Here is a 22,215-nt window from a genome sequence, read left to right as displayed (position 1 = left end):
TAAATTTCTTAGTTTTCACAGCACTATTTTGAGGGAAAAAAAACCCTAGTCAAAAGTGTTGACAAAGAATTTCAGTTAAAGAGTACTTAAAAGAAACTAACAAAAGGCAAATCCTTTATAGCAGGGTTTGGGGAGGGCCAGTTATTGCTAAAGGTCTGTTCCCAAGAAGACAGTTCAAGACCATGGGAAATATACACATTGTGCAGGTGACTTTTTAGTTTGTAAATTGTTAAAGGTGTGGATTCATGACTTTAAGCCCTTTAGAAACTGGCTAAAACTGCCATGTGAACCCAGATGACAAGGAAAGATGCTGCTGTATTAAATCATTCCATGTCATGACTACGTTTTCTGTGTCAGCCCCTGATGGCTACCGACCCACCAACTGGAGACACGCCCCCCACTGGCTCCCGCAGCGGGAAGCCTCGTGGACAAACATAGGTTTTGTTGGTACTGACTGAACCTTCCCTTTGCCCTTAGACTCTGAACTTAGCACACGGTAACGCTCAATAAATCTTTTCTGAGTGCATATAGATTTAAACTTTTACTCTGAACTTGAAGGTGGCATTTAGAAATCAAGGCAAGCTGGACTACTGCACTAATCTCAAACATTTACTTAGTCCTAGACATCGCCTGGGGATTTTGTCTAAACAAGGACACACAGTTTAACTTTTAAATAAATAGAGGCAACTGGTGGGTGTTAGGGTATCACACAGCAAAGCCCCAGGAGGACTCAGCCAACTGTAAAGGCACAAGGTGAGATGCAGGAGGCACACGGGGGCAATTCTGGGCCACCCCAGGAATGTATGAGAAGTTGGATATTTGGGGGCAGGCGAGGAACAAATGCAGTTTAGGAAAGGGGCTGGGGGATGGTGCTTCAAGGGAAAGGCAAGAGGTTCATCATCCACAGAAATGGGTGGATACAGAGAGGAAATCCACAGCAAAGTGTTCAAAAAAAAAAAACCCCAAAACTCAGTTAAGACATTATCTAACAAAACAATAATCCATCCACAATGGAATGCAATGCATCCAACAAAAATTAGTCCTAAAATATATTTCATAACAGGGAAATATGTTCACAGGACATTTTATAGTACAGAAATAGTTTAGAAAAATGCACAGTGCCATTCCATTTTATTTTTGTGTCAACATTTTAACAAAACATTAATGGTCATTTTCTGTGGTTGGGAGACTGGGTAATTTTTATTGTTTATCCTTATGGTCATTTTGACTATCTGTAGTTTCTAATTTTTAAATAATGACCATCACTTCTATTGATGAAAATTTTTTTTTTAATACTCTGGCTGTGCTGTGGCAAGGAACTAGACTTTTGATGAACAAATAGAGAGAGAGAGAGAGAGAAATGAAACAAAAAGCAGAAGGAGCCATGGGAAGGAAGGGAGAGAGGGAGGGAAGGAAGGGAGAGAGGGAGGGAGGGAGGGAGGAAGGAAGCAAGCAGGCAGGTTACAGGCAGGAGTCCGTGTGGCTTGTGGCAGGGCTGGGGCTTGTCTGGAGAAGAGTTGGGAGGAAGCCAGGCCTGAGACTCTGGTTGCAGGTGGCCTGGTCTCCTTTGCTGATGATCCGTTCACCCTCTGGTCTTGCCACAGTATTTCTCTGGTGCTAGATGCCCCAAGGGATTTGTCCATTCAGGTGTGTTTCCTCAAGTCTTAACTTCTCAGACTAAGCAATGAATCCCACCTTCCCACCTCCCAGGGTGGGGGCACATGAATATTAAACACTATTTCAGAATTAAAATACTTATATAGACAGTGAAGGATTTGGCCAATACATGCATTTCTAAGATTAAGTACAAAACTTGAAAGGCCATTTGAGTTGAAGCCAGCAGCTTTGGGCTTGGTCTTTTGCCCCCAGGGGTAGGTGTTCCCTTTGCAGTAAAGGATGGTTTGGTGACAAAGGTGGGAAACCTCAGGTGAGTGAGTGTCTGAGGAGGTAGTAAGGTGGCCTCTGGCATAGTTTTAGCTGCCAGGTTTCCCCAGGCCTCCTCCTACTTTTTACAGTTTCTTTATGCTGAGTGATTAAGAAAAGGGATCCCAAGCATGAAAGGGGCACACCTTGAAATCCACCCACGTGGTTAACAAAAATTGGACCTTGTAAAGAGTTTGACTGAATACCCCATCTTGAGCTTACAAGGACTTCTTTGTGTGTGGGAGGGCTGTTTTGGATTTCATGAACTTGGCCAAGAGTGAGCACCTCAAGATCAAGGGCCATGGTTACTTAGTTGGTAGTGACTTGACAAGGCCACGAGGAGCCCTGGCAGGTTGCTGGCTGAGAGGAGGGAGAGTCTGGGCATCATGTGACCCTCAATGTCAACCTGCTCCACAGGTGTGGTATCATCAGCACTGTTTTCAATGACTTCTTGTCATGGATCTGTTGCCTTTTTTTTTTTTTTGCTCTTATTTTTTAAAGACTGAACAACAATCTTTGGGTCTTTGTCAGCATAATCATAATCCTATAGTGATTTACAGCTACGAGGGCTTAAAGAGTCCAGAAAGCAGGCACACTATAGAGAAAGTAGAGGTAAGGTTGTACTTATGGCTGATCTTAACTATGGAAGGAATCCTGTCCATTTGAATGAGATTTGGCGCTATGTCAGCACAAACAGAGGGGCTATTCTGGGAACTTAGAATGCATAAAAATATTTTGCACTGAAGTGAAAGACAATTCACCTATAAAGGAGTTTCTCAGACACAAATACCCGCGTAGCTTGGGTCATTCCTATTCACAGTCACTGACAGATCAGGAAAACCCAGTGAGGTCCAGAACTCTTTCTGCCCCTCCTCACAGAAAATGTCTGCACTAAAGGATGACACATGGCACCCCCAGCCCTACCACCCAGCGGGGGATTCTGGGGTGATTATAATCATTTCACACACTTTCCCATTTGGTGGGGTGTGTCTAGTTTCTTCCTTTAAGCATATAAGTAAATTGTTAGAAAATTTGGATCTTGAATTTAAGATTTTGATGGAGTAAATGGTTCTGATACGGTTTTTTTTTCCTGAATACAATTATCCTTTTGAGTTTCTTTATGATTTTGACAAAGGTTGGAAAATGGCTCTGAAATTCGTGCCAAATGGAAGACACAGGATTAATCAGACTTGGTGTTCAAGAAATCAAGTTCCCAGCTCTCATGATGAACACACAATTTTAAATTTAATGGTATCCAAGGCAGAATTTGTTGTGACAAATTTCTTTATTCTGTGGTGTATAAGCCAACAAAGCATGTGGACTGGAATCTGTAAATTAGTTTATTATGTAGACGACTCGGGGTCCCCTTTCTTCCTTTTGTCAGGTTACTTCTCAAAGAGCTCGTGAATTACTAAAGTATCCTCTTACTTAAATATTCCAATTAGTGAGTACTATAAAAGTCTGATAAGAGTCATCTGCACTACATTTATTGTAAAAATAGTAATTCGGTTTCTCTAGTGAAATGTTGTTCAATGGACTCCATTCTTGATCAACTGGCTATATTTAGGTGACGGCCTGACCATTTTGGCAAAAATTTCACTTAATCAAATTAATTCCAACTCCAAAAGATTGCCATGGAGCCATCCTACATTTTTTTCTTGGATAATAAAATGGAAAAAAAAATCTGTTTAGATCTTCTGTACTAATTAAAAAGGAGGCCCACCTGGCAAAATGGTTAATTAAAGTCAGGGGTCCTGTTCAAACACTGTCATAGCACCAGCCAAAGAATCTATTTAAGTTGCGCTCTTATTCAGACTCTCATTATCTGGAAACCCCTCTTGGCTCCTCCTCTGACTTTATTCAGAGAGAGAGGGAGTGTCAGCGGTACATAAATAAATGACACTGCGTGTAGGAAATCACTCGGTGTCCTTGAAGAATCTGGTTCTGCCTGAAACCAAGTCCAACATTTTCTATCTCTTGTACATTCTGGACTCAAGTTCCTTATCTATGATGACCAAAGTGCTGAGCCTCTGAACACTCAGGATAAACGCTATCCTGTTCACGCATGCCCCACCTCATTGGTGGCAAATTGTATTTTCCAAAGATGGCCACGACAATACCCCCAGCCTACACATCACATACTCTCTTGCAAAATGACCTTGACACTCTTCCCATTGAGAGATGGACTCTCTATCTCCGTCCCCTTGAATCCTGGGGGGGTTGTGACTGCTCCAACAGAGTCTGAGGGAAGTGACACTGTGTGACTTGGGAGGCTGGGTCACAAAAGGCAATGCTGCTTTCAACGTGCTAGTGAGAACACTTGTGCTAGGAGCCCTGAGCCACCACATACACAGTCTGATACTCTGAGGCCACCATGCCGTGAGGAAGCCCAGGCACACGGACAGAGCAGGTGGGGAGGTTCTGGTCAGTACTCCCTGTCTTTGAGTAATTCTGGCCCAGGTGAGTAAAAAGCCTTTGGTTATGAGTAAACAAGCCCTCGGATGACCGAGGCCATTGATCTTGTCCTCTAGTCGTCCCACCTAAGGCTCTGGATATTGTGGGGCAGAGACAAGCTGATCACACTGTGTCCTGTCTGAATTCCTGACCCACGGAATCTGTGCACAGGATCAAATGGCCGTTTTATGCCCCTAAGTGTTTTTTACACACCAATAGAGACTGGAACACCATTTGCTATGACCCTATGGTTTTATTTATTATAGGAAAATTTTGCATCGGACCATGTGTACAGGATACCTAAAAGAATCTGGGAAAGGCTAAGTGAAATAAGTTTTAAACACATAGCATCTATCCTTTTCCTGGAAGAACCAGGTTTCATTATTTATCTGGAATTATGATTAAAACAACAACCTTCACCATTGACTGGCTACCTGTGTTGCTCCAGGCAGCATTTATTTATATATCCTCCCTCATAGTCCCAGAAATACAGAGAAGGTGCATAACCTGTTCAAGGCCCCAGGAAAGCAATGGAAGAGGTGGGATTCAGACTTCCTGAAGGGCAAAGGGTGAGGGGCTCATGGCCTGTCCCATTTTCAGTCTGCCACCTTTTAAGGAATTTTCCAAAAGCTTCCACTTGTATCTCATTGGCAAGAACCTGCCAGACGGCTGACCCTATCCTCAAGAAAATCAGGGACATGTGTTTATTTTAAGTTGGTCATATTGTTAGCCCTCAAAAATATCTGGGAGAAGAAAATGGAAATAGAAGTTAAGTAAACAACTTCCAGTGTCTGCCTCACTGACTACAAATCAGATGTGACAACTCAGAAAGGAAACCCCTGCTGACAACGAACCCCAATCTGGGACCACGTGCCAGAGAATCTTAGTAGAGGAGCTCTCCAACTGACCCACCACGTGTGTTGTTTATGGTTACCTTTAACACAGGGAGGTCCCACTCCCACACCTCCTGCTTTTCCTGGATGGCCCTTCAGGTGTAATTCAGGGCAGGAAGGGAAACAGTGGGGTTTGGATGGCCCCTCCAGATGCTAAGCAATCCACTTGCTCCATTGCCATGGAAGTGGATATTTCAGTAATCTATGGATGCATCCCAGGTTATCTCAAAACATACCAGCTTAATGTTCAACAGGCTCTGAGTAAAGAATTTCAACCTCCTATAAATAAAGTTTTATATTTGAAAACAAAATGAAATTCAGAAATAATACTTACGAAATTAGGCTGTGCCATTAGTACCTCCAAGGGAGATGGGATGGCAGGCTTGGCAATATGCAGGTAATGGTAAGACCCAGGAAGGATGCCTCCTAGAGGAGATGGCAAGGATTTCACATTTGAAATTAATTGTTAATGAGGTAGGAAACAGAGCTTATATTTTCACCACAGGACAAATGGAGATGCCTACAGCAATGTAGGTTCCTCAGACTTTCCCACTAGAGTTCTGGTAATAGCAAGGAACTCCCTGGGGTGGTTGAGCTTTATTTAATCAAAGCAATGTGAGTGCAACATGATACCTCTTAATATAGTCACCAATGCTCCACGATGTGCCAAGCTGACCCTGTGTATATCCTATGATTATCCATAGTTTCTGGCACCCTAACCTATTCCTGGGCAAACCAGATCAAGACCTTCAAAAGCCTAAAATGTTGCACTGTCATTCCCATTCCTCAACACTTCTCTAATATGTAGCCAAAATATTAAAAAATTGAACTTAATAAGGAAAATCAACAGAGGTCTTTTCAGCTTTAGAAATGATTATTATCAAATTCTTTTTTTTTTTTTTTCGAGACAGAGTCTCACTTTGTTGCCCGGGCTAGAGTGAGTGCCATGGCGTCAGCCTAGCTCACAGCAACCTCAAACTCCCGGGCTTAAGCGATCCTACTGCCTCAGCCTCCCGAGTAGCTGGGACTACAGGCATGCACCACCATGCCTGGCTAATTTTTTCTATATATATTTTTAGTTGTCCAGATAATCTTTATTTCTATTTTTAGTAGAAACGAGGTCTCGCTCAGGCTGGTCTCAAACTCCTAACCTTGAGCGATCCACCCGCCTCAGCCTCCCAGAGGGCTAGGATTACAGGCGTGAGCCACCGCACCCGGCCATATTATCAAATTCTTAATATTTTTCACTTGTCCCTGAAGTCGGCTTGCTCCAGCTCTGGTTTCTGACGCCCCTTCCTGCTCTTGCTTGCCCGCGGCCACCACTTTTCCTAAGGTCTCGCCCAGAGCAGGAAGCAGAGCAGGATCTTGCTGAGGCCAACTAGTTAGGAAGAGAAAGACAAGGACTAGAATGTGGGGGCTTTTGTTTCTTTAGTCTGATGTTCTGTTGATTGGATTAGGGTCCGTGGATACCCTTAGGGTCTATGTGTGGCTTTAGGGGTTCGTCTCCAAACCTCCTGGAAGTGAACATATGATTTTGTAAATATGTGTGTTTGTCTGGTAGAAGGTCCACAGCATTCAAAGGCACCATTTTCAAAGGTATCTCTTACCCCTAAACATGATGGAACCCTGCGCTACTTAGGAAATCATCTCCTTAGGGGTCAACAAGGCTTAGCAGGTTAAAGTGGACTGATTTACAACTGCAAAATGGGTGCACTTATCCATCCAGATAGGACACTAAGGCCTCAGCTGCCTGGAAGGGTCTCCTTACCTCTGAACTTACAGTAAGGAAGTAAGTTTTGGGTACGATGTCAGGGTAAACGACCACTCATCAGCAATGAGACTTCAGGAAAGTTACTGTCATTCCCTAGACTGCTTTATGGGGACCACAGTTAGGATGTGGTCCGTAAGAAATGCTCAAAATGAAAAGGACCATAATAATAATAATTCCAGGTTCATAATAAACATTTAAAAAATGAGACAGACCCCTCCATTATCTCTGTGGACAACACGCTGAGGGACTGAGGCGCTTCCTCACCAAGCCCAAGAGAAACACAGAGGGCTGGTCTGAATGCTGGTGCAGACCCAACCTGTGGCTCCATCCAGGGGAAGAAGGCAGCCTTTTACACACCTTGGATCTTGGCACCCTTGTACATGGGGATGAGCCGGTCAAGATCAGCAGGTGGCTCAGTCACAGGCTCAAGGGTCGGATCAAAAAGATTGAGCATAGCTGCTGCCAGCTGAAAGCCAACTTCTTTGGAATTGAAGTTGCTGTGAGTCCACTCATTTGCGTAATATTTATTGGAGAATTTGGTGAGGGAGCCAGCAGCTCTGATGGCTATATCGTTGGTGTGGAAGCTGGTATCAATCACGAGTCGACCGTCATAGACAAGACATGCATCATTCAATGCTTTAAAGGTTTCATAATCCACATTCTTCTCATAGAAGCTGAAGAACGTCTACAAAGTGAACAGTCACATCATTACTCAGTTATCACTCTTCCCAAGAATGTAAACAGTCTCCAGGGATTTTATTATCAAAAATCTACTAAAAGTTTGTCATAATGTTGTATGTATGTGTGCACATGTGAGACAGGTTGTCTTGGGTATGAAGAATAATTAAGATCACCAAATGTCATTCTTTTTTTATCATTCAATTTAGACATCCAGTGGAGAGAAGGATGCCAAGTGATGAAATATCTACCACAACAATAAGACTTTTTCCCCTTTTATGAAGACCTGACCCTCACCACATTCTCCTACATTTTATTTTTATTATTAATTAATTAATTAATTAATTAATTTTGAGACAGGGTCTTGGTCTGTTGCTGGGGTTAGAGTGTAGTGTCATCATCATAGCTTGCTGTAGCCTCAAACTCTTGGGCTCAAGCAATCCTCCTGCTTCAGTGTCCCAAGTAGCCGGGATTATGGCATGCACCACCATGCCCAGCTAAGTTTTAAAATTTTTTCTGTAAAGACAGGGCCTCATCATGTGGCTCAGCCTAGTCTCAAACTCCTGGCCTCAAGCAATCCTCCTGCCTTGGCCTCCCAAAGTGTTAGGATTACCAGCATGAGCCACCGCACCCAGCTTTCTCCTACATTTTGAATAGCTCTAGCTCAGCGTCTTTCCATCCTCCTCTTCCTGTGTCTGAACTTAGGTCTCTCTAGGTTCCTTCTTGGGGTTACCTCATCTAGTCTTGAGTTTTTAGAACCTCCCTCCCTGGCTTTTGAAACCCAGTTTGTCCCTGCAGGGTGCCCCAGAGAGGATGAGAGTCCCCTCAGCCTCTGTATCTACCAGGGCTGGGCTCCTGCCTTGTTGCTTCCTGCCCTGCCATGGCAGACAGTCATTCAAGGAATATTTATGGTGTACCGACCATATGCCAGGCACCATGCCATAGGCCACAAACCCCTCTGCATGCTCCTTAGAAATTGTCTGTATGCCCCTTCCATTCTCTGCCCAAATTTAATGCTTTCTCATGTTCATCTGGGTATTTTCTTCCATACTGATGTTGAAAGTCATTAAAGCAGTCCAGGTTAGTTATTTTTAAGTCATTGGTGGTTGTTGGAGTAATTGAAAGAAGTTCAATTATTCTTATCTTTACCTAAATATAGCTTGCCATCTTATTAAAAGCATGCTAAAAAATGAACACAAGACATGGGTGCTAACCATACTGACGGCCACCTCCCCACTTCCTTCACATGCCTCACTCCTTCCGTTCTGTACAAGTATCAGCTGTGCTGGGCCAGCGGCACCCTGCTCCCTTCCGTATCCCTGCCCCACACCCATGAATGGTGCAGGGAGCCGTCCAATCCTACGGTAGACACTAGTCATGCATGCCTATGTCAACTTAAATCTAAATTAATTTAAATTGAATAAAATTAAAAAGTTGGTTCCTCCTCCATTTCAAGTGCTCAATAGCTACAGGTGGCTAGTGGCTGCCATGTTGGACAGTGCAGATATAGCCCATTTCCATCATCACAGAAGGTTCTATTGGACAGCTGGACTCAGATCCATCATCTGTGCTGTCCTTCATTCTCCCTCAGGGAGCCAACATGATCTTCACCCTTCCCCTGTGTCTATGCACTCACTTATCTAATCCCGTCCTAGTTATTCTCAACCAGGCAGCTTCCATCTTTTAAGTCTCTTTAAAATTTTTTCTGTCTTATAACTCTTACCCTGTGATCACAGGAAAATACATTTCTCTGAGTCTCTCTCTGATTCTGAATCTTTCTGACTCCCTATGCTCCTTTTTTCTCTCCCTCTCTCCTTTCCCATCTATATAAAAAAGATTTCCTACTCATATAAAAATATAGAAAGCCATGTAATTTTAATATAAATAATACATAAATTGGTCTCATCAACCTCTTGAGCCCTTGAAAATGTTTAGAAGTTTCCTTCAGCATTCCTACAAAAGTTCTTCTACCTACCCAGTTTTCCTTTTCTTATTTATTTTTATTTTTTGAGACAGGGTCTCACTCTGTTGCCCAGGTTGGAGTATAGTAACACCATCATAGCTCACTGGAGCCTCAAACTCCTGGGCTCAGGTGATCCTCCTGCCTCAGCCTCCCAAGTACCTAGGGCTGCAGGTGTGCAGCACTATGCCCAGCTAATTTCTCTTATTTTTTTGTAGAGATGAGGTCTTGCTATGTTGCTCAGGCTGGTTTTGACCTCCTGGTCTCAAGCAATCCTCCCACCTCAGCCTCCCAAAGTGGTGGGAATACAGATGTGAGCCACTGTGCCCAGCCTTCTTTTTCTAATTAAGCCTAGTTTTTGTTAAGTGTTACATTAAATATACTAGTTCTTATTTCCCTAGGTTTTAAAGATTACTAGTATTGCAGTAATATTTGTTTATAGTGTTTTGGTGTAGGAATTTACGATTTTGGCTACACTAGGGACTTCACAGATGTCTGTGGACAAGACTGAAAACTGAATAAGCAAATCTAACATTGTTAATAGGAATACCTATTCTAAGTTACAGACCTCTCAAATACAACCCATGTGCTTCTGTAATGCCAATTGAGTATTACATATTGGGTAAAAATATGAAGTGGAAATGCCTGGCCACATTGATGTTCTGAGTAAATATTTCAAGACCACTTATATTGGTAATTCTTATTAAGGAGAGCAAAACTCCCTGGTTAGCTGGGGAGAAAGGTGGGAGTCAGACATCTGACAAACCTCATTCATTTATGCATTCAGACAAATACTTCTTGTGCCAGGCACTGTGCAAGGCCCCAAGAATATCTTGGTGAGAAAAATAAACATGGAGCTTATAATCTAATTGGAGAGAGAACACCAACAAAATGGGAAAGACTTTGCCTTGAAAGCTGGTGTAACTAGTGTCTAATCTCGTTGGAGGCTGGACCACCTTCTGGAAGGCACTATTAACAGCCAGGATGTGGTGAGGACTTGAGGTGGGGTCAAAACACCAATTTCAAGAGAGTTTTGCTTCTGGTATGGTGGTAGAACCCCCGGAGACTAATTCTCCCACTGATAATAACTACCAACTCTGGTCAAAATACAAGAACAGCTACTTGAAGGATTCTGATTAGTGTTTAAAGCAGCTAGATTGTATATTGCAATAAAAACTTTGAGCAATAACCAGCATGGGGGTAATTTCCCTTAATTTTAGAGGATGTTTAAAGAAGGTAAGCTGTAGTTACTTTATGCTCTAATATTAATAGAAAAATAGAGATGATAGGAGAAAGAGTCAGTGAACTTGAAGTTATAGCAATAGAAAGTGTCCAATTTGAAGAACAGTGAGAAAGAGAAAAAAGAGATTGAAACCAATGAACAGAGTCTTAAAGCCCCAGGGAACAGTATCAAAAACTGTAGCAGGGGCCGGGCGTGGTGGCTCATGCCTGTAATCCTAGCACTCTGGGAGGCTGAGACAGGAGGATCACTTGATGGCACAAGTTTAAGACCAGCCTGGGCAATATAGCAAGACCTTGTCTCCACAAAAACTTAAAAAATTATCCAGGCATGGTGGCACTTGCCAGTAATCTCAGCTACTCAGGAGGCTGAGGAAGGAGGATCACTTGAGCCCAGGAGTTTGAGGTTGCAATGAGCTACGATTGTGCCACTGCACTCCAGCCTGGGCAACAGAGCAAGACCCTGTCTCTATAAAAACAATTAAGGCCAGGTGTGGTGGCTCATGCCTCTACTCTTAGCACTCTGGGAGGCCAAGGCAGGAGGATTGCTTAGGTCAGGAGTTCAAGACCAGCCTGAGCAAGAGTGAGACCCTGTCTCTACTAAAAAAAAAGAAGAAAAAAATAAAATAAAAAAATACAACTTGGTAAAATTGACATAAGAAGCAGAAAATTTGAATAGCTTTATATCTAGTAAAAAAATTGAATTTGTTATCAAACTCTTTCTATAATATAAACCTCAGGCTGTTTCTACTGGTTAATTCTATTAAACATTCAAGGAAGAAATAATACCAATCTGATACATACATTTTCAGAAAATAAAGAAGGAGGGGACATTGCTTAGATTTGTTTATGAGGCAAGCACAGCCCAAATGCCAAAACCTTACAAGTATATTACAAAAACTGAAAATTATAGATCAATATCCCTCATGAATATAACTGCAAAATAGTTTTGCAAAAAATTTTAAAATGTATCAGCAAATAAAATTAAACAATATACAGAAGGATAACACGACATGACTAACTAGAGTTCTTTTTTCCCCTGTATTTGCCACTTGAATCAGAAACTAGGGTTTATTTCAGAAATTTAATGGCTGAACATTTTGAAAAATAAATCAATGTAATTCACTGTATTAAAGAATTAGAGTGAAAAGAATTTGACGTTTTTAAGAGATAGGGAACATTCATTCGATAAAATTCGATAGTCATTCAAGATAAAACCTTTGAAGAAACTAGTAATGAAAGGTTACTTCTTCAGTCTAAGACAAGGCACCAAAGAAAAACTCACAGTCAACTTCCCTCATATTTAATAGTGAAAACCTGAAAGTTCTCTCCTGGGATATGGAACAAGACAATAAGTCTATTTTCCCTTCTTTTATTCAACATTTCACTGGAGGTCCTAGCCAATGGAATAAAGGAAGTATCTGAAATAAAAGGCCTAACTATCAGAAAAGAAGAAGTAAAACTACCTCTATTTGCATGATGTTTATGCATCTAGAAATCAACTACCACAACTAATAAGTGAATTTAGCAAAGTTTCAGGTTACAATGTTTATGTACAAAATAAATTGCATTTTGTAAACTAGCAGTGATCAATTGGAAAACATTTAAAAAATACATTTATAATAGCTCAGACATATCATAGAAGGAGACATATGAATGGTCAATAAACATATGAAAAGATGCCCAACATCATTAATCATCAGGAAAGCACCAATTAAAAACACAGTGATACACCATGGCACACTCATGAGAATGGCTAAAATAAAGACTGACAATACCAAGTGTTGACAAGACTGTGGAGCAACTGAAACTCTCATATATTGCTGGTGGAAATGTAAAATGGTAGAGAGCAATATGGCAACTTCTTAAAAAGGTAAACATCTACCTACTGTGTGACCTAGCTATTCTTTAGGTTTATAGTTAAGAGAAACAAAAATATTAATATATATCTATGCAAGGATGTATATAAGAATGTGCACAGCAGGCAAATAAATAAATATTGGTACATCCATACAATGGAATACTACTCAGCTCTAAAAAGGAATGAACTATTCATACATGGAACTCTGTGGAATCTCCAGATCATTACCAGAACTAATAAGTGAATTTAGCAAAGTTTCAGGTAACGATGTTTACATATGAAATCAATTGCATGTTATAAACTAGTAGTGATCAACTGCAAAACAAAAATTTAAAAATATATTAATATTTATAATAGCTCAGACACATAATAGAAAGATATATACCAATGGCCAATAAGCACATGAAAAGACATCTAACGTCATTAATCATCAGGGAAATACAAATTAAAAACACGATACACCATGCCACACTATGCTGAGTAAAAGGAGTCAAATAAAAATCTAGTGTATAATGTGTCATTCCAGTTATAAACATTGTAGTTTCAGCAAGTACATACACTTGGGATACCATCTACTTTAGTTTCCTAGGGCTGCTGTAACAAAGTACCACAAGTGGGTAGTTCAAAACAACTAAGTTTATTCTGTCACAGTTCTGGAGACTAGTGGTCTGAAATTAAGGTACTGTCAGGACCACGCTCCATCCAGAGGCTCTAGAGAAGAATCCTTCCTTGCCTCTTCCTAGCTCTGGTGGTTGCTGGCAATTCTTGCCATTCCATGACTTGTAGCTGCCATCACTCCAATCTCTGCCTCCATCGTCACATGACCTTCCTCCTCGTGTGTCTCCTCTGTGTCATCAAATCTCTCTCCAATACCAGCCATTGTATTTAAGGCCCACCCTGATCCAGGATGACCCCCTCTTTACTTGATGACATCTAGGTCATACAGGGTGACCCAGTGCCCCCACCTCTGTTTTTGTCTCTCAACCTGCCCTTAGAACCAAGCCACCATGCCATGAAGAAGCCCAGCCCCACGAAGGAGCCACTTATAAGTGTTCTGGCCAAAATCTCAACTATGTTGATCCAGCACCAACAGCCAGACGTGAGTGAACATGCTTTCTAGATGATTCCAGCCCCATCCACTGTCTGACTTCAACCGTCTGAGAGACCTTGAGTAAGAACTGCCCAGTTGAAACCAGTCAGACCTCCAGACCAGGATAGATAATAAGAGATCATCGTTGCTTTATGCCACTAAGTTTGGGATGGCTTGTTACTCAATAAGAGATAGTCTGGGCCAGGCACGGTGGCTCACGCCTGTAATCCTAGCACTCTGGGAGGCCGAGGCAGGAGGATAGCTTGAGCTCAGGAGTTTGAGACCAGCCTGAGCAAGAGCGAGACCCTGTCTCTACTAAAAATAGAAAGAAATTAGCCAAATAACTAAAAATAGAAAAAAATTAGCCGGGTATGGTGGTGCATGCCTGTAGTTCCAGCTACCCAGGAGGCTAAGGCCGGAGGATCCCTTGAACCCAGGAGTTTGAGGTTGCTGTGAGCTAGGCTGACGCCACGGCACTCTAGCCCGGGCAAGAGAGTGAGACTCTGTCTCAAAAAAAAAAAAAAAAAAAAGAGATAATCTGAACAGTTAGAACACAAAGCTCAGTATCTGTGACTATAAATTCACTGCCCAGGCCAGGCGCAATGGGCTCATGCCTGTAATCCTAGAGCTCTGGGAGGCCGAGGCAGGAGGATCGCTTGAGCTCAGGAGTTTGAAACCAGCCTGAGCAAGAGCAAGACCCCATCTCTACTACAAATAGAAAAATTAGCCGGGAATCATGGCTCGAGCTGGTAGTCCCAGCTACTCTGGAGACTGAGGCAGGAGGATCCCTTGAACCCAGGAGTTTGAGGTTGCAGTGAGCCATGATGACACCACTGCACTCTATCCGGGACAACAGAGCAAGACTGTCTCAAAATCATAATAATAATAAAGTCACTGCCCACAATCTTTCAGACCCCCAAATCCCTGGGAGATGACCGCTCTCCCTAGCTGGTGAGTGATCTCGTGGGGACTGACTTACAGAGCACTGAAGTCGGAAAGGCTGGGTGGGTGTGGTGAAGCTGGCGCTGTGAATGGGGTCTGGGTTCTGGCCATCGTTCCACTGGGCCAAGATCGCATCTTGGTAAATGGTCACCCTGGCTGCTTTGAGCGCATCCGTCACCACGCTCTCCACCGAGTAGTTGTTGATGCAGGTGACGGTGGAGGCAGGTGGGGGCCGCACGAGGAAGATGCAGGAACCCTTCACGCCAATGTTTAAGAGCGTTTCCACGGTGGTGTAAGTATCAATTGTATTCCCATAGACAATGACATTCCCTGGGAAAGGAGAGAAAATGCTAAGATATACAGTCAAAAAAATAAAAATAAACCTTATTAGTCAAATGCTAATAATGCTGAATTGCTCCCTATAACCCTCTCGTTTTTCAGCTGCAGGAAGCCACTGGTGTTACCTAGCAACGGTGACCAAGATAATTTAGTAAAGAATTGGCACAAAACATCCCACAAAGTAGTCAAGTACTTTTAATGCAGAAGTAGGACACTCATTTATGTTCCTATAATTTGAAAGTTGAAATTATGCTGAATGAAACTGTCTAGAATAAAACCTTTTATCTTGTTTTGTTCCCTATTTGCTACACTTATTAAGGAAATACAATTACTAAAGTTTGCAATATATACTAGTTCTTTCTAAGAGAGGGAAGGAAAATGGTAAAAAATATTCATGCGTATAATGTTACTGATATTTTAATACTTAAATGTTGAACTGAATTGGTTTCAAGGAAATTTTTCCTTTATTGAGAACTAAAGACTAGAGCATTGTGCTTTTCACCAGATTATTTTATAAAGATTCAAATTCTAATTTAGAATTTAATGTGTCAAGACCTAACCAGAGAGATATATTTTGGTCAGCAAATATAAAATCACAAAATAATCTTGAAAGACTTCCTTTGTTTAAGAACATTTTGATGGTAACCGTCTATGCCATTTGTTTACAATTCTCAAAAATGCTACAGAAGTAATCATGAATATATATGCTATTCTACTATTTTGTAAGTTTTAAGATCAATGACACTATAGACAAGTGATAGCGTATGCTATTTTTGACATTGAGTTGACATTTTTACCTTTTCCCAAAGAAAAACTGCTACAGACTCACTTTTAAGGTGAGATGCAACAATTTTACCACAACACGTATATTTCATTAAATCTCTCTATTTGTCTCCTGTTTATGAAATGGTATGAAAAGGAATTTTACAAGGCAAAATAAATGGGCAAGTATATTAATTCAATTTGGTTGAAGAAATTATGCCAAAATAGATTCCAATCCACAATTGAAAGGAGGTGTGATGGCTTGTCTTATTTACTTAGGGAAAATAAACTAGAATAACTTTCAGATAGCTTCTCTGCATTAACAACATCTGGGACATTCTCTCATCCTCCCCGCTCTTCAACTATGGAAGCCAAAAGGGCAATGAAGTGAGAGAGTGGGTTCTCCCTTCCTGCCCATGCTGGGATGCTCCAATTTTGTGGCTATGATTTTCTCTCTATTTGGATGCTCTAATGCAACGTTCCTCAGTAAGCTGCATTTTCCTTGGCTGAAAGAGGCAACATTTTGCTTAAATTATTGAGGCTCCCACCTGCTGCGAAAAATGAATCTTGGCTGTCTGGCACAGCAAAGAGTGAGCCTGCCAGGAAAGGCAACACTTGAGCCTAAAACTGTCAAAGGTTTGAGGTCTCCTGCCCTTTTAAAATATGCATGCCAAAACAATATTTATTTCCAGTTGAATGAATTGAAGTGTTTAGGCTCCACACAACTCGGAGTGTAGTATTTCTCCAGTCTCCTTTATGTCCCCTGTTAGCAACTCTATGTGAGCGGGGCTTTTTTGTTACAGGTCTGGGGAGGACCGGGCATGCAGCATGCTGGGTTTGGAGAGCTGTGGCATCTGGCATGGGCTACCCACAGACTGCAGGCAGCTCGAGAGTATGATGGTTTTCAATTCAAAAGGTTTTTATAAAACCTCTAATTCTGAAATTTTTTATAGGTATTCTAACTTTTAAACAGTCTTGGCTATCTTTAAGTTTAATTTGAAACAAAATTCCCTAACAAAAACATGAGACTTTGGTTATCATAACAGTCAGCTGTTGCTGTAATAATGCTGCATAACAAGCCGCCCCAAAACTGTTGTTCGTCAGCTCACACCTCTCTGGGCGGGCTACTGTCAGCTGATCTGGCTTCAAGTTGTGGTAGGGTTCAGGTCTGCACCACGTGTGTTTCCCCCTGGGACTGACACCCTCCTGAGGCACTTTCTGTTCAGGGGCACAGAAGGACAAGCACAGCCGCCTGGCACATCTCACGCCTCTGCCTGCATCACGTCCACTAACATTCATTGACCAGACCAAGTCGCATGGCCACACGCATGGTCCAGGGTGTGGGGAAGGACACTCTGCCCACAAAGGGAGGGGGAGGAGGATGGATGTTTGCTGAGCAATAGTCCAAACCATCACAGTCATATATTACATAACTGCCTATTTACATAATTTCATCTAAAACTTTTCATTTAAACATGCTTCATATGATTATTTAGTCACATTTCTCTCATTACCCATTAAACATAGTATAATATCATTATAATATAATTTGTTAATAAATAAATAAGGGCATATTATGGGTCAAATCATATCCCTCCATAAATATAAGAACACATGATAAAAACCCGATGTACACGTAAGCCTTTCCTCTTTGCCACTTCAATCTCTGGCCTTTTGAATGTCTCCACTTTGTGGGAGATTATTCTTTCCATTATTTTTGGTGTGATTGTGAGTTCTTTCCACTTTAATTATCACTTTAACTTTGTGAAGAATTTTTCGATTCCATTCATATTTATCTTGTGACTCCTATATGCCAGGCACAAAGCTGGGCACTTTTACACATAATCCCTTATATTACTATTACCATCAATTTATAACAATAACATTTAGAACTATTAACAGTAACATTGGCTTCACTCAAAGGCCCATAAATAATTTTTTCAGAAGCTGACAGTGAAAATATAAGCATGTGATAATTCACAGAATAACCAAAGTCTCATATCTTTGGGGGTCCCCAGAAAAAAACTAGTAGCCCAAAACTTTGATTATTCATTTTTGGGATGAATCAACCTAGTCATAAAAATATGATTACTTGTATTTATCAGAGTAATTTTACTAGTTTGGATGGGTTGGAACTAGTGCTTTGAAGAACCCACATGAAAGCCACAGCCTGTCCATAGCCGTGCCTGGGCCTCCAGCCAGGTGAGCTCCAGTGGGACTGGCACCTTTCCTTCCCAGAGCACACCACGGAACTCGCATCTAGGCTTCTCTGTGAGATGACTTCTTTGGACTACAACCTCCGTGTTTGCCCTTCCCACTGACTTATCCCTGGGGCCTTGCACAGTGCCTGCCTACAGATGTAACAATGTTTCCTGACTAGACACATGGATAAGTGTTTGAGATTTATTAGATTGCTGATGCTAAGACTATTTTCTTGCTAACGGGATCATACTTTTGTGCCCTCTAAATATTTAGCACAGAATAACCTCACTGTGGCCAGATTTTCTCCCACTACATATTTCTACTTGTTATTCACTATTAAGTTAGCACTAAAAGAAATATCCAGCCACAGAATGGGTTGTGTACCTGAGATTTGTAAAATAGAAACATGTTCCCCTTAACAATGTTAGATCTGGTTTAGGTCTCTAGTGTAACTCACAAAATCCTACATAATCTTAAATGTAACAAAAATTGTGTGTTTCCACTACAAATTATATTAATAGATATAAAATAATACTCCTACCATACTGATGGCATTTAAATGCAGGGAAACAAGAAATCACATCCTTAGTGTGCCATTTGAGGAAAGACAGACATTGAGCAGATAGAACAGGTTTGTAATGATGCTGCAAGGAACTTCTGGGAGTTCTTAGGAGTTTTAAAGGTTTACAGCACTGGTTTTCTTTTAGATATAAATTTGACTTCAAGTCATAGGGCTTTCTTGTATTTTACCTGGAGGTTAGCAGTTGTCTAACTCTCATGTTGCAATGGTTAGGCCAAGTTTTGGCTGAATCAAGGAAGGATGATGGGGAAGAAAAGAAGTGGAGAGAGGAAGAAAGGTGGGCAGAGATATATCAGCAGAGTCTCAGAGAAATAGATTTTCCTCAATTCCTGAGTAAGAGTTAGATGGAAGGGAGAGTATAAAAGTAGGTTAAAGAAGCTTGAGGGCTAGCTCACCCAACCCAGCCTCACCCAGCCTCACTCCCCCACCCGCCCCTGCAGAGGTGGGGAATAAAGACACACTTGGAAACTCCAGGACGCTACCCACCGCCTGAGGCACTAGAGTGCCTCTCCAGAAAAACAAGACCTATTTACAGGACCCAAAAACAACATTGCAGCTTGCTCCTCCTGGCAAGCGCCACCTACTGACAGGGAGGTCATTTGCATGCCCTTTTACTGAATTTACTGACTCATCTTACAGGATGTGGTTGATTCTAACCCACAAGCATCACCTACTGGCTCAAAGACTAAACTGGGCATGTCATTATCTAAATGAAAATCCAAAGGTAAGAAGCAACAGCTGCTCCAGATGGGAAGAAATCAGTGAAAGAACTCTGAAAGTATGAAGAATCAAACTGAAAGGACACCCCCAAAGGGGAACATGAACTCTCTAGCAATGGATACCAACCAAATTCAGAACACTGAAATGACAGAAGAAGAATTTCAAACATGGAGTGTGAGAAAACTCAATGATATGCAAGAGAAAATAGATATTCCACATAAAGAAACAACAAGAACAAAAAAAAATCCAGGACTTGGAAGAAAAATTCACTAAAGAAATTGAAATATTAAAGAAAAATCAAACAGAACTTCTGGAAATGAAGCGTTTATTCAAAGAATTACAAAACACAGTGGAAAGCCTCAAGAATAGCGTAGATCAAACAGAAGAAAGAATCTCAGGGACTGAAGATAACACCCTTCAATTAAACAAGTCAGCCACAGAGATAGAGCAGAGAAATAAGAGAAAAGAGCAAAGCCTACAAGAAATGTGGGATTATGTAAAGAGGCCTAACATGAGAATCATAGGCAACCCTGAGGGTGAAGAAAAAAATATATAAGAGTTAGATAAACTATTTGAAGATATAATGGAGGAAAATTTCCCTGGCCTTGCTAGAAATCTAGATATCCAGTTACAAGAAGCTCAAAGAACTCCTGGGAGATTAACTGCAAACAGGAAGACACCACAACACATAGTCATCAGACTGGCCAAAATAAACACGAATGAGGTCCTTCTACAAGCCATAAGGTGAAAGCACCAGGTAACCTACAAAGGAAAACCCATCAGACTAACTGCAGGTTTCTCAACTGAGACCTTACAAGCAAGAAGAGACTGGGGCCCCATTCTCACTCTTCTCAAACAGAATAATGCCCAGCCTAGAATTTTGTATCCTGCAAAACTAATTTTCTTATACAAAGGAGAAATAAAGACCTTCTCAGACAAGCAAAGACTGAGTGAATTCATCAACATAAGACCTGCCCTCCAAGAAGTACTCAGAACAGCATTACACATGGATCAGCACAATAGACACTCACCAGTGTAAAATCAACCAAAAGCTAAAGGTCAAAGGCCAGATACCACAATGACTTACAAGAGAAAACAAAGCAACAAAGTTAAACTCAATAGGATGAACAGAAATCTGCCCCACTTATCAATTCTTTCAATAAATGCGAATGGCTTAAACTGACCACTAAAGAGACATAGGCTGGCCGAATGGATAAATATACACAAGCCGAGTATCTGCTGTCTTCAGGAAACACACCTAACTCACAAGAATGCATTCAGACTCAAGGTGAAGGGATGGAAAACAATATTCTATGCAAATGGAAACCAAAATAAAGCTGGTGTAGCAGTTCTGATTTCAGATAACTTAGTCTTCAAATCAGCAAAAGTAATGAAAGACAAAGATGGTCACTATATAATGGTGAAGGGTACAATTCAACAAGAAGACGTAACAATTCTATATATCCATGCACCTAACTCAGGTGCACCCAGATTCATAAAGCAAATGCTACTTTATCTAAACAAAATGATAAAACAGCAACACTGTAACAGCCAGGGATTTGAACACCCCTCTGACAGAACAGGACAGATCCTCCAAACAGAAAAAATAAACGAAGAAACAATGGACTTAAAAAGAACTCTAGAATAAATGGGCCTGACTGACATTTACAGATCATTCTACCCCAAAACCACTGAATATATGTTTTTCTCAACAGCTCATAGCGTACATTATCTAAAATTGACCATATCCTAGGCCACAAAACATGTCTCAACAAATTTTAAAAAACAGAAATTATACCATGCATCTACTCAGACCACAGTGGAATAAGATTAGAAATCAACTCCAATAGAAACTCTCATCTGTACAATAAAGACCTGGATACTAAACAACCTTCTGCTGAATGATTATTGCATTAAGGAGGAAATTAAGATAGAAATCAAGAGTCTTTGAACTAAATGATAAAGGAGACACAAGTTATCAAAATCTGTGGGACACAGCTAAAGCAGTCCTGAAAGGAAAATCCATAAATGGCTATATCCAAAAGACAGAAAGATCACAAATCAACAATCTAATGAATTATTTCAAAGAACTGGAAAAGGATGAGCAAACTAACCCCAAACTCAGCAGAAGAAAAGAAATAGCAAAGATCAGAGCAGAACTAAATGAAATCAATAATAAAAAAACTACACAGGAGATTAATAAAACAAAAAGTTAGTTCTTTGGGAAAATTTTAAAAAAATTGACATGCCTCTTGCTAGATTAACAAGAAGCAGAAAAGAAAGAACTCCAATAAGCTCCACCAGGAATGAAAAAGTAGAAAACTGATACCACAGAAATATGAAATATCATCTAGGAATACTATAGAAACTTATACGCACATAAACTTGAAAATGTGGAGAAAATGGACAAATTCTTAGAAATATACAGTCTCCCTAGGCTCAATCAGGAAGAAATAGAATTCCTAAACAGACCAATATCAAGTACAGAAATTGAAGCAGCAATAAAAAAACCTTCTTAAGACAAAGTCCCAGACCAGATGTTTTACACCCAAATTTTATCAGACCTACAAAGAAGAACTGGTGTCTACCCTGCAGAAATTATTCCACAACATTGAGAAGGAAGGAATACTCCCCAACACATTTTATGAAACTAACATCACCCTGATACCAAAACCAGGAAAGGACGCAGCAAAAAAAAGAAAACTACAGACCAATATCCCTTATGAATATGAATATAGATGCAAAAATTCTCAACAAAATCCTAGCAAACCGAATTCAGGTGCTTATCAAAAAAATAATGT

The 22,215-nt window shown here is 40.9% G+C and overlaps 1 protein-coding gene across 1 annotated transcript in view; it reads right to left on the bottom strand.

Annotated features, from left to right (window-relative positions):
* Nucleotides 1-22,215, bottom strand: part of CFAP61 (cilia and flagella associated protein 61) — a 253,590-nt gene that overhangs the window by 51,852 nt on the left and 179,523 nt on the right. Inside the window, exons 22-24 of the mRNA XM_045528893.1 lie at nucleotides 14,849-15,141; nucleotides 7,399-7,726; nucleotides 5,605-5,696 (exon numbers count right to left, since the gene is read on the bottom strand). Of these exons, the coding sequence (XP_045384849.1) occupies nucleotides 5,605-5,696; nucleotides 7,399-7,726; nucleotides 14,849-15,141 (713 nt within the window). The remainder of the gene's footprint in view (nucleotides 1-5,604; nucleotides 5,697-7,398; nucleotides 7,727-14,848; nucleotides 15,142-22,215) is intronic.

Source organism: Lemur catta, chromosome 17 (assembly GCF_020740605.2).
Source record: "Lemur catta isolate mLemCat1 chromosome 17, mLemCat1.pri, whole genome shotgun sequence".
Lineage (NCBI taxonomy): Eukaryota > Metazoa > Chordata > Mammalia > Primates > Lemuridae > Lemur > Lemur catta.
The sequence above is the reverse complement of the archived record's forward strand: the minus strand, read 5'-3'. Positions and strand labels throughout refer to the sequence as shown.